This window comes from Balaenoptera borealis (genome assembly GCF_965194805.1).
Source record: "Balaenoptera borealis genome assembly, chromosome: 5".
In the NCBI taxonomy this organism is placed as follows: Eukaryota; Metazoa; Chordata; class Mammalia; order Artiodactyla; family Balaenopteridae; genus Balaenoptera; species Balaenoptera borealis.
Window position 1 is genome coordinate 88,091,647 of NC_138862.1, and position 12,310 is coordinate 88,103,956.

General features: G+C 35.4%; 1 protein-coding gene across 4 annotated transcripts in view; it reads left to right on the forward strand.

Moving 5' to 3' along the window:
- The window catches only part of ZMAT3 (zinc finger matrin-type 3), a 32,994-nt gene extending 20,898 nt beyond the window's left edge, over positions 1–12,096 (forward strand). For 3 of the 4 annotated variants that reach the window (XM_082394224.1, XM_082394226.1, XM_082394225.1), the window contains 3 exons: positions 2,351–2,517; positions 2,636–2,736; positions 4,693–12,096. In XM_082394224.1, the coding sequence (XP_082250350.1) occupies positions 2,351–2,517; positions 2,636–2,736; positions 4,693–4,904 (480 nt within the window). In that variant the 3' untranslated portion in view covers positions 4,905–12,096. The remainder of the gene's footprint in view (positions 1–2,350; positions 2,518–2,635; positions 2,737–4,692) is intronic. The other variant, XM_082394227.1, reaches the window with a different exon arrangement.
- The last annotated feature ends 214 nt before the right edge of the window (positions 12,097–12,310 follow it).

The window sequence follows — 12,310 nt, forward strand, 5'->3', positions numbered from 1 at the left end:
TTTCTTGAGGCTGCCCTTTTCTTACCTCTATGCAGAGAGCCTGTATAAACTCTTTCTGGACTTTGGTATCATGACACACACTTGAGAGCCAAGTTCCTTTCACTCTTTGGGAGATAGATCAGGTGCTTTGAGGCAGGATATTCCTGTACTTTAATAGCCTCTGAAATATGGATGCTACTCTGTCTTTGAAGTATTATTTTTCTATAGGTCATAAATAATAATAAATAAGAATCACTTTAATTGAGTACTTACTATGCCAGGTACTCTGCTAAGCGCTTTTCATGCATTACTTCATTCAGAGCTGGGCCTAGGGTGAGATGAGGGATGCAGTTGACTTAGGCACAGAATTTAAGAGGGAGCCAAAATACTCAGTAATCAAGATAAATAATGTGATATTTTAAAAATTCAAAATTAACGTGAAAAAGTCAATGGTGAACAAAATGTCAAAAACTTAAAGACAGGATAAGTATTATTAATTTTCCTTTTGCCTTAAGCAGCAATGTGGCTTGACATGGCACTGTTGCTGATCCTGTCTTTTTTTTTAAATTTTGATATTTTGTTCCTCATTGATTTTTTTTGCAGTAAGTTTGATTGGTAAAAATATTCCATTAAGTATTTTTTTCTAAATTCTATTTATTTATTTATTTTTATTTCTATTTATTTATTTTGGGTCTTCGTTGCCGCACGCGGGCTTTCTCTAGTTGGGGTGAGCAGGGGCTACTCTTCGTTGCGGTGTGCAGGCTTCTCACTGCGGTGGCCTCTCTTGTTGCGGAGCACGGGCTCTAGGCACACGGGCTTCAGTAGCTGTGGCTCGTGGGCTCAGTAGTTGTGGCTCGCGGGCTCTAGAGCACAGGCTCTGTAGTTGTGGCATTCAGGCTTAGCTGCTCCACGACATGTGTGATCTTCCCGGACTAGGGCTCAAACCCGTGTCCCCTGCAGTGGCAGACAGATTCTTAACTGCTGTGCCACAAGGGAAGCCCCCCATTAAGTATTTTTAATCCTGATTGCTGAGTTTTTTGATGCTCCCTTAAATTGTGTGCCCATGGCAAGTGCCTCCCTTGCCTCATTCCTGGCCTGGGTCCTGACTTCATTTAATGCTTGCAACAACTCAGAGGTATTGACCTTATTTCTCAAAGTATGATCCATGGGCCAGCAGCATTGGTTTCACCCGGAAGTTTATTAAAAGCCCAGGTAAACTAAGTAACTTGTCCATCGTGTTACAAATTTTATAAAGTGGTGGAGCAATGATTTCTCTTGACGTTAGACCTTTACTCCTAAACACCATGGTATAATTTTACTTTTCTGAGTGTCAGTTTTTCAGTACTTACAGTGTGGATAGCAATATCAGCTGTTCCTCTGTCCTCATGAATTTGTGGGGAAAATGAGATATGTTAAAAACAGAATCAGAGGACAGGAAAATACCCAGAGAGATCTTCAGGCTGAGTAGTTGTCTCAGTGCTAATACCTGAAGGCTGCTCTAAAAATGGACAGCTGCTTCCTGTTAGGGACTGTTTTCAGCTGGCTCCACCCTCCTGGGAAAACAGCCTTAGGCTTCTTTCATAGCATAGCCCTTTGTGATTTTTGAAAACAGTTATCCTGTCCCCAGAAAAATCTTCCCTTCCAGGTGAAACAGTGCTATTTCCTTCAGCTGGTCCTGATATGATATGCTTTCCAGATTCTTTATTGTATATTTTATTCTTCTTTAGCCAAAATCTAATGTGTCATGTTTTGTTAACCCAGCAATACTTACTGAGTTCACACTATTTTCCAGGCACTGTGTTAGGTTTCCCTTAACTCCCTGTTTCCCAACCTGAATACAATTGTCTGGATCTGCTGGTTATTTCCCCCCTAATTATACTATATCTGTAGCTAATTTATAGACTCTGAGGACAGGGGCTCATTTTTTAAATACATGTCTGTATATCACTTTTGCATTAGGTAGCAAGCCCTATAAACAGTAGGCATTCAGTAAATACTTGTTGATGGATTCTGGGAGGACTTCGTTCTTTCTGGTAATGTGATTTTAGGCCTTACCTGTACTGCCCTAAATCTTCCATATTGGGTTTTTAAACTTCTTTTCTAAAATTTCTTCAATGGAGATAGCAATGAGGCATTCATCAGTTTGGTACACAGGTGATTGTAATGCAAAACAATGATTGTCTCCCAGCCATTTTTTCTTTTTTCTTTTTCTTTCTGGAATGAATTATTTCCTGTCCTTATAAAGCTGAGTGTTCGTGGTCATGCCATAACGTTCGGTTATTTTTCAACTCTTAGAAGGAAGGAACTTTGAGGAGAAGAAGAGAATAAAGTGCACATTTTAAAACCTTGTTTCTCGTATCTTTGCTGTCAGATGAGCTCCTTTAAGCCAGGAGGCAGAGTGATTCTGGCCACAGAGAATGATTACTGTAAGCTCTGTGATGCCTCCTTCAGTTCTCCGGCTGTGGCCCAGGCTCACTATCAAGGGAAGAATCATGCCAAGAGGCTGCGGCTTGCGGAAGCTCAAAGTAACTCATTCTCGTAGGTATTGCTGTTTTCTCTTAGGCCAGAGTGTTATGTGAGAATGTCTCTAGAGAGAAAAGAGTTGAAAGGGATCCTTGTTTAGAAGTCTCACTCTTTTAAAATTTCTCTTCTCCAGAGAATCCTCAGAGGTTGGTCAACGGCGGACCCGGAAAGAAGGGAATGAATATAAGATGATGCCTAATAGGAGAAATATGTATGCAGTACAGAATAATTCAGGTATTCTGTGGATTTCCACATACCTTCACTATGTTCTGCAAATGGTCTTCTCTATTTTTATTTCCTTTAATGGTAATAGATAGCCCTGAGAATTTGGGGTTAGCTGTTGTTTTGTGGAATTGGTCTAGTGGTTTTTCAAGCTGGTGTTTATTTCAGGTCTTATTTATTTATTTATTTATTTCCTATTTAGTGTATTATTTATTTTGATTTTAAACCAAGTCTATGTTTTAAGGTCTCTTATCACAGTACCTTTATGTTTCTTCTGGTATTTGTCAGCTGAGACATTGAAATGCATTATAAAAATGGGCTATTTGGTTTAAAGTTGCACCATATTAAATCCCCATTTATTGGGAAAAATAAAAATTATAGTAGTGGTGTTTAACCAGGGTAGTGACTCAGATTATCTGGGGAGTTTTTGTAAAATACACATGGCTGAACCATGACTTAGAGATTTTCAATCAGTAAGTTTAGAGTGGTACTCAGACATATGTGTGTTTTGAAAATGCTTCAGCAGTGATTCTGATATATACCTTCAGTTCAGAATTACTAGTTTATAGGAATATTTACTGCATTTTCTGATTACCTTCAGTAGGGAGAGTAGGACTGAGCAGTCCCTCATCATATCCCTACCCCAGCCTCCAGTGCATACACATATGAGCAGAGGTCACTCATGTGAACAGTAAAACAAACAACAACAACAAAAAGCTAATTGGAAAGGCAAGAGAAGCATAGAAAAAAGGGACATATAGAAAGCACAATATAATAAGATTAATGAAAATCTAAACATATATCAGTAATTGCAATAAATGTAAACTTACTAAAGTCCCAGTTAAAAGACAAAGATTTTAAGATTAGGTAAAAAATATTCAGCTGAAATGAAGGAAGCTCAGATAGCTATCTTAATATTAGATAAAAAAAACTTTAGGGTAGAAGGTGGTTTAGACTTATGTTCTCTGATCAGAGTACAATTAAATGAGATTATTTTTATTCAATAATAAAAATATAAAAAAGCAAACAAAATTTTTATGTGTTTGGAAGTTTTTAAACATTTCTAAATAACTCATGGGCCAAAGAAGAAATCATACTGGTGATGGAGAATTCTTAGACCCAGATAGTAATAAAAATACATCAATATTTGTAGCATGCAGTTAAAGTAACATTTTGAGAAAAGCCTTAAATGTTTATTATTATAGTAGAAAGGAAAAGCAGAAAATTATTGAGCTAATGGTCCAACTCAAGAAGTCAGTTACGTAAAGAAAAAAATTATCAGTAATTCCACTATTTTTGTATACGTCATTCCAATTCTTTGTGTATGTTACTTCTGTAAAATGGAAATGTAATCATATTTTGTGATATTCTTATTTTACTTAATAGCATATTATAATCAAATATTGTTACTAAAGAGTTTTCTATAACATTGTTTTTAGTGACTGTATAGTTTTTCATTGTATTCATTACCATGATTTTTTGAGTTATATTTTTGGATCTTTCCTTTCCCCTCACCCTCCCAAAAAAGCTTTTATAAACTCTGATGAAATAAATGTCCTTGCTCATAAATCTCTATGCAAAAATTCTCAACATTTTCTTAGTATAATTCTTACAAGTAGAATTTTTGGATTAAAGAATTAGCATAATTATACAGATTTTGATATAATGCTTGGAAATGAAAGTATTTTTTAAATTATATTTACTTTTTAGAAACATTGTCTTTTAGAGTTTGGGTCTGGCTCTACAGTAACATTTCTGACAATAGTTGGAGGAATCATTTTAGCTTTTTAGATTGAACCTGTATAAAACTGTAATTTAAAAAACCCATTAACTTTACATTCTTTTAAAGCTAGGAATCTGTGAATTTTATACTTTGAGCTTAGAATTACAAATTACAGTGATAATTGGTCAGACCACCATTCACTTAGTATGTTGAAGTGAATACATTACTTTTGCCTCTTGCTTTAGCAGGTCCTTACTTCAATCCCCGCTCTCGGCAGAGAATTCCGCGTGATCTGGCCATGTGCGTTACTCCAAGTGGCCAGTTTTACTGCTCCATGTGTAATGTTGGGGCCGGCGAAGAAATGGAATTCCGGCAGCATTTAGAGAGCAAGCAACATAAAAGCAAGGTGTCTGAACAGCGGTACAGGAATGAGATGGAGAATCTGGGATATGTATAGTGATTGTCATATTCAGATAGAGCACCTTGTCCTGCCTGTTGTTTGCCTTCTGTCAACATGTTCTGCTTTGTGGTTCTTTTGATATGAGTACATTCCTCTGCTTAATGTTAATACACGTAACCTGCAGTGGGTCCACGAGGTGTCAAAACTGGGGAAGGAAGAGAACGTGCTTAAGTCATGATACTTTTTCAGGTCAGTTGTGTTGAGCTGCTTAAAGCCTGTGACCTACCTACCCCATGAAAAATAACTTTTTATCTTGACCAAGTTCTGGTCAACTAGTAGCCTGACCACTTAGAGCTTTAACTATTTAAAAGCTTCATCTTTTTTTGCAGTTTTAATGTTATGTACTGCTAAATAAATAATTTTATTGAGTTCTTGCTTGAGATCATAGTAAAAACAGGTAAGCAAAGATTTTAGTTTCCCAAGGCTTCTTTGGAATCACCACCTCAACTCAATGCATTGTCAGTAGGATATACTATGTAAAACTGCATTAGAGTCCTTCCCAGGACAGTTTTTCTCTTTATCATGTCCTCCAATTATTGAAATGAAGGTTTTCTTGGATTCAGACAGTTCTAATGTGCTTGTGTACTTCCAAACAGTGAAACTTCATTTCCGGTTGTGAATTTCACAAATTTAAATTCACCTTCTTCCCACCTCTTTTTTTCCACCAGTTGAATTAGCTTATCCAATAAGCTCATTTTCATGCCCCAGCTATGTTGTGGGTTTTCCAAGCCCCACATTTGAATATCCAATGAGTTTAGAATAGATGTGATTTAAAAAAAAAAAAAACATTTTTTTCAGTTGGTTTTAGGAAATGAAATGTGTTTGATATTTCAATTTAGAGTTACTTGATGATAATAACATGTACTTATATGACGGTCTCAACTGTAAGTTCAGATCCCTTGATGTTTGTTTTGGTAGACTTTTTAGGTAAACAGATCCTTACGTTTTACTTACATTCTTCTTTGTCTTGCTACTTTGTTGACTGTCCTGAAAAATACCACACCTTTACTATTTCTGAGATAGAGAAGAATTTTTTTAAAAAGTTAATCAAATTTTAGTATCATCATTTCCAATAGAAAAATACCTGAACTTTGGCATTATTCTTTATAATCTAGCTTCCTTGAAGATAATAAAAATATATTATAGATTACTTTCATATCTGATCATTTCAACAGTATTATTATTTTTGTTCTTTGTTTTTAAAATGAGAAGCTCTAGTGTTATATCTAGATTAAATAATGGAGGATTCTATGAACTTTCATTAACCATATTTTACCTATTTACTATATTTACATGCATAAGACTGGTGCTCATCTATACTTCTTTTGAAAGGCCATGTTCACCAGGTAGTTTGTATTGAGCAGTATCTTTGCACTATGGTAAATTCACTTTTGATTGCTTATATTATTAATTAAAAACAAAACTCCTATTTTTCCTTGAAAATTCTGTAGGCAAAGAGATGAGGAGAAGGAAAATTATCATCATTCCTCTCCTTTAGTACTTCTGAACAATTTTTAAATGCTAGACCCATATTTAAAATTAAGTTTTGTGATTAACCTCTGGTACACCACCAAGTTGCCCTTCTGTTGAAGTGGTGGTTTTTTGAAAAGTAAAATTGCTTAGTAATTTTATTTTCTTCCAGAAACAGAAGAATGGAATAATATTCTGTTGAGGTTCTGTCTAGACCTGTGACTCTTAGTATAATAACCCTTTTTGTAGTAATCTATAAAGTATAATTGATTATTTTAGGGCAATTTAGAGCTTATCTTATTGGTCAGTAGGTTACTCATTTTGCTGCTAAGTATAATTTTTTGGTAGATTTTAATATGACAGTTCTGGCCACATGGTTCTGTGATTATTTAAAAATCTCATTTTTCCCCCCTCTTTCTCTGTATGTGTGACTATATATATGTATACACATGTATAGGTATGTGTGTGTATATATATATATATATATTTATATATATACACACACATATATGTATAAAACTATGTACATATAGCTTTATGTGATACCATAGAGAAGATTTCATTGAATCCTTAGATAACAGTAAAAGATTGTGGATAAGAATTTACATTTTATAAAAGTGGCATGCATCCACTTTCGGTTTTTCCTTTACAAATAAAATTAAAGGAAGTATTCCCTCTACTCTCCCCACATAACAATTTCATTATATATATATAACAGCAGTGGACTTAAGGCCTTAATGTTTTTCCTGGCCTTGCATATTCAGGTTTCTCATCTCTCAGTGCCCTTAATGGATGTTATGAATCCATAAACGCATTTTCTTTTAAAGAAAAAAGTTAGATTTATAGTGTTAATTCTTACTTGTTATATTTCTTTGCACTAAAAAAGAGTGATGTGTTTGTTTTATATGACACTTTAGATACCATATTGCCTACAATAGCTGGGTTTGCTCCTTAATTTCCAAACTCTAGGAAGTTGATAAATAACTTCTATGATCATTTATAAAGGTTACAGACCTGTCCAAAAAAAATCACACATCTCTGTGACAGTGGGTTATGTTTTGAGCTTGTTACCTTGCAGTATTCTCCTGTGTTCCATAGGTGAAACAAAGGGTGACAGAGGTGTCAGAAAGGAAATGCCTAAATAAATACATCTCTTCATGGTACAATTTCTCATACTCATGCATTCCTTACAGACAGTTTTTTTTTCCCCTGTCAAAGAAGGCTGTTGTTACTACTGCAGTCAGTGATACTCATTTGGTTTCATTTAGTGAAATCGAGCCCTGCTCTTTATTGTGCTTTAGAATTTGCACCCTGTGCTCCCCAGGAATCAAGTTAGTATCTTTTTATATTCTGTACATAAGGACGGACAGAGCCCTAACCAATGGAAAACCTTTAGTCAAATAAGTAGGTTCCAGTAATCATCTGCAAGAAGAACTCAGAGCATCAAAGTCTCTTTTCTCTGTGAATATCTTTGTGTAAGTTGTCATTCAAAAATCAGTGTTCGAAGATAACAATTAGAAACTCTTCTAAGATATTGAGGGCAAGAAGTTGTGAAGGAAAAATTTTGGTGTTCCAATTAAAAGGTTGGATTGCTTATGCCTTCGAAGTGTTTTTTCAAAAATGTTCAGCTACAGAACCAAGTGTGCCATGTAATCCTTTGGACCCCACATTGAAAACACTTTGTTGGTCTTGTCTTTGTATATCACGTACTACAACTTGTAAATATGTGCATGTTGTTTATGACGTTTGTCTGCTTGTCTCTTATTGCACTGAATTCTGCAAGGTGAATACTTGTTTTATACCATTCATTTAGAAAAAGTTCCGCCTCCAACTCCTCCTCCCTATTGCCCCTTTTCATTCGTTGGTAAACTTAGAAAACCATTTAGAGTTTTTGAAACCCTGAGGTTGAATGAAGAATCATGGCTATCAGAGATCATCCCCATGTCCCTCTTACTTAAACAGCTAAAAGTAAAGCATGAGATCTTCCACTTTATTTTACAGAGCTGTTCTCCAGTACTGGTGTGCTTGCTTGTAGCTACACTATCTACACTTTGAAAAAGGATAAAAGGATATATGTATATATCTATATCTGGTTAAATCTTCCTCTGTAGATAGACTCGAAGGATTAGTGGTGGGATTAATGATTCCTTCACTCCTGAATTGGCTGGGATTATGAGCAACGACCGTTTGAGGACTATCCAGTGACCCATGTGAAACGAGTCTTGCTCGTGTCAGGGGAGACAGGTAACTGTTCTGCATAATATCCTCTACAGAGAGGCCTAGGAGCGATGGATTTGGAACCTAATCTGTTTTGTTTCCTCAGTGTCAGAACATAGGCTGGAAGTACCTTCTAAAAAAACTTGGTGGGACATGTACTAAAGACAACAGAGCTGCTTTAGAGATAGAGAAATGTTTTGTCAGTATAGGCAAAAGTTTAATGCAGGCTTTTGAACAGATATTTTAAAAATACTCCACCTTACCAACTTTTTTTTTTTTTTTTTTTTTTAACCAGCCAAATCACCCTTCAGGAGCTTCAGGCATAATAAAGAATGTTTTGTTGTTGCTTTAGTTTTTTGGTGGTGGACCCCTGCCATTGTGAGCTATTACTATCAATCTAACTGAATGGACAAATAGCTGTGTAAATAGCTTCTCATATGACATTTCTACTGATAGCTGTTTGACTTTGCCTTCTTGTTATGAATGGGAGGATCATTTATCAACTCCCTTTCTGGGTAGCTACCAAAAAAAATACTGGCTTATGGTACCATGTGACCCTATCTTTGATAAGCCCAGAATATGAGTGCCTTTAGCAAGTTTTAGCATTTCACAGAGAGGAGAGATGATAGAATTATTGCCATTAATCACGATTCATAAAACAGGAGCTTGGAATAACAAAGCTTTATGTGCATTCTGTGTTCTACATCTTTTTTTTTTTTCTTTATGCAATCTCAATTTGATATTGAGTAAGACTGTATCATTATTGATCAGGAACCATACATGCTGAAAATGAATCCAGTTGTCCCAGGCTGGCAACAGTCATTGATCTTTTTTTGTCGCCTTGATCTGTGTTACATTTATATTTAGTGAATAGTAGAGTGGTGGATTGGGAGAGTTTGATATTGAAGTCTGGAAAAACTTTATTCCAGTGTCTTTTTCAAACTTATCTAATACTGTAGAGAGGATAGAATTATGTATTTGCAAATGAAGTGTGTGGAGAGACTGTCTTCACAATACTTATTAATTGTGCTAGTTCATCTCTACATTAAAAACAGGCATCTTCACAAATCAGGTTCAAGGTATTTTAAAGCAAAATTTTCCTTACTTCAATTAATTTAAAATTTTAAATTGCCTGAGTACTTTGAGTCTTTAAAACACACTGCTAAATTAATTTTGTTGTAGAAATATTAACATTTTTCTTGACATTATGAAAAATTTTAAACATAGAGTTGAAGAATTTTACAATACACTACCACTAGATTCTACCATCAACATTTTCCAGTACTTGTATTACTGCATATCTGTCTATCCCTCTATTTATCCATCAAACAATGGACTTTTAAAAAATACACATTTTAATGTAAATTTCAGACAGTTCCCTTAAACACTTCGGCATAGGTGGCATTAACTGTAGTTTAATATTTGTCTACATATTAACATCTTTTAAAAAGCTGTGTATGAAGTTGAAAACCTGAGCCAATTAACATATGTCCTTTTCTCCTGTGGACTTTAGCCTTCCCCTTTCAGTTTCTGTACGTGCTTAGAGTGAGGGAAGACGACTCCTTTTCAAACTGAAGTTTTCTGGTGTTGGTCGTTTTAAATGCTAATTGTCATACATTTTAAAGCTTCATGACAAGAATTTTTTCTTTACCCCTCCTCTTATGATGTATTTTTGCTGAACTATGCAGCTTCTTTAGAAAACTGTAAATTACTGATTGGGGTTTATTAAATCAGCTTATACCTCATTTCAATCTACTGCTGCTTTTCTCCATGGTATCACTTCTTTTACTACTTTCACATGTTCTACCAGAAAGTAGAGAGGAGTAAAGAGTCAACCCCATAGACTATTAGCTGTTTTAATCAACTCTACAGGAACAGATTGAGTAGCTTAGAAAGTAGAAACCACTAATTTATCTAAAGCCTTTGACTTCCCTGAGAATTGTAATTGCCCATGCTTTCTCTTAGCCATAATTAGCAGGATTAAAAATGTACTGTACGATGAGTTGTTGAAATTGTGAGCCTTAGTAACCATCTTCAGCTTTACTCTAGTACTGTTTAGGGAAAAGTTTTGACATACGCCTTTATTTTTACGCCAATTTTTTTGTGGACCAAATCGGAAGAATTTAAGTGACTTATTGCAGGTCATGAAGATTCAGCGGGTAAGTCAGAACTGAAACGTCAGTCCTCCTGATGCATGTGCTGTGCTTGCTTGATAAAATTCATGGCTTTCAAAGTAACACTTCCTTTGGGGCCCTTAAAATGAAAATATGTATTTTTACTAATTAGACTTTCATTTTTAGACATTTCACAATTCTTTGAACGTCAAGGTTTTTCCATGGTCAGTTCCTCATTAAGTCAATGCAACTGCTAAAAATCTCACTAACAATACAGGTTTTATCAGATTTCCTTTTGCATTATATAACCTTCTTGATTCATTCATAACTCTTTCTATGTAAGTGCTTAAGTGACCCCCTCACTAGTGAAAATAAATGTTCTATATCGCTGATTATATGTATATTCTCTACATGATATATTTTTTTAAGGAAAAGTAACCCCATGTGTCTGGATGAACGATATTACCCTAGGGCAAAGCACATATAAAGCAGTTTATTTCTACTCTGAAAAATCTGGCATTTATGGGAACAAAACTCTTTCAGAGTGGCTGGTCATTGTTTTGCCTTCTTTTGGTAACTGAGCACCTTTCTGTGGTTTTGTAAATTAGTGTGTCATTCTGTAAGAATTTCATGTTATTCTGTATTAATTGGTGTTCACCTTGTGGTATCCTCGGCTGCCGTAATAATTTACTTTGGGTATGGTGTGTCTGCTTTGAAATGCCTTACTAGAGTATGTCAGACTCTGCTCTAAAGCATTTCATGTATCTGCTAGGACAATAAGTTGCCTCTCTTGGATGTATGCTCTAGATCCAGAAGCAAAACTGATTTTGCTTTCACTGTTAATGTTGCATTTTAGCGCAGTCATTGTTTTAAAATAGAGAATAAAATCGTGGAAAACCAACGGAGACTTTAGAACCCTGCATTTAATGGCATGGCAAACTTTTAAAACTGCTTTTACTATTTCACTAGGACAATGTCTCTGGTAAAGGATATAGCTAAAAAATGCCAGCCAAAACTGTATGAAATTGGGATTGTTTCCTACAATTTTCCCTGAATGTCATACAGGGGTTTAACATCTGTATATGCTGTATATGCTATGTGCCAGTCACCACTATGGAAATCTGTTTGTGTTCTGAGGCTACATAAATGACAAAAGTGTCATGGGATTAAAACCACTCAACTGTGAATTGTGAAACTGAAATTGCTCTTTTGGTTTTATTTTCTTCAGCATATTGGATAGAGAAATCTGAAAGTTATTTAAAATTTACACTGCTTATGTTGATGGCTCATTTTGGCTGTGTATCCTCACTTATGTATTGATTTCTGATAAAGGCTTGACATTATTATAACAGTCATTTTGTGTTCAATTTAATAAAAGAGTTTCTGAGTCTTGTCTGCAAATCATTTGCTTATGAGTTGGAGATCAAGGAAAGAAGGTACATGGTCAGCACTGAGGTGCTGAGGTGTTATTTTTGATGCAGATGGTTGATGGCTGTGGATTCACCATTCATCAGTCTGCACGTACTCTGCCACCTGCTTCTTGAACTCATGCAGAGTATTGTCAGCTACTTAGGCTTGCAGTAGAATTGACCCAGCTGCCCA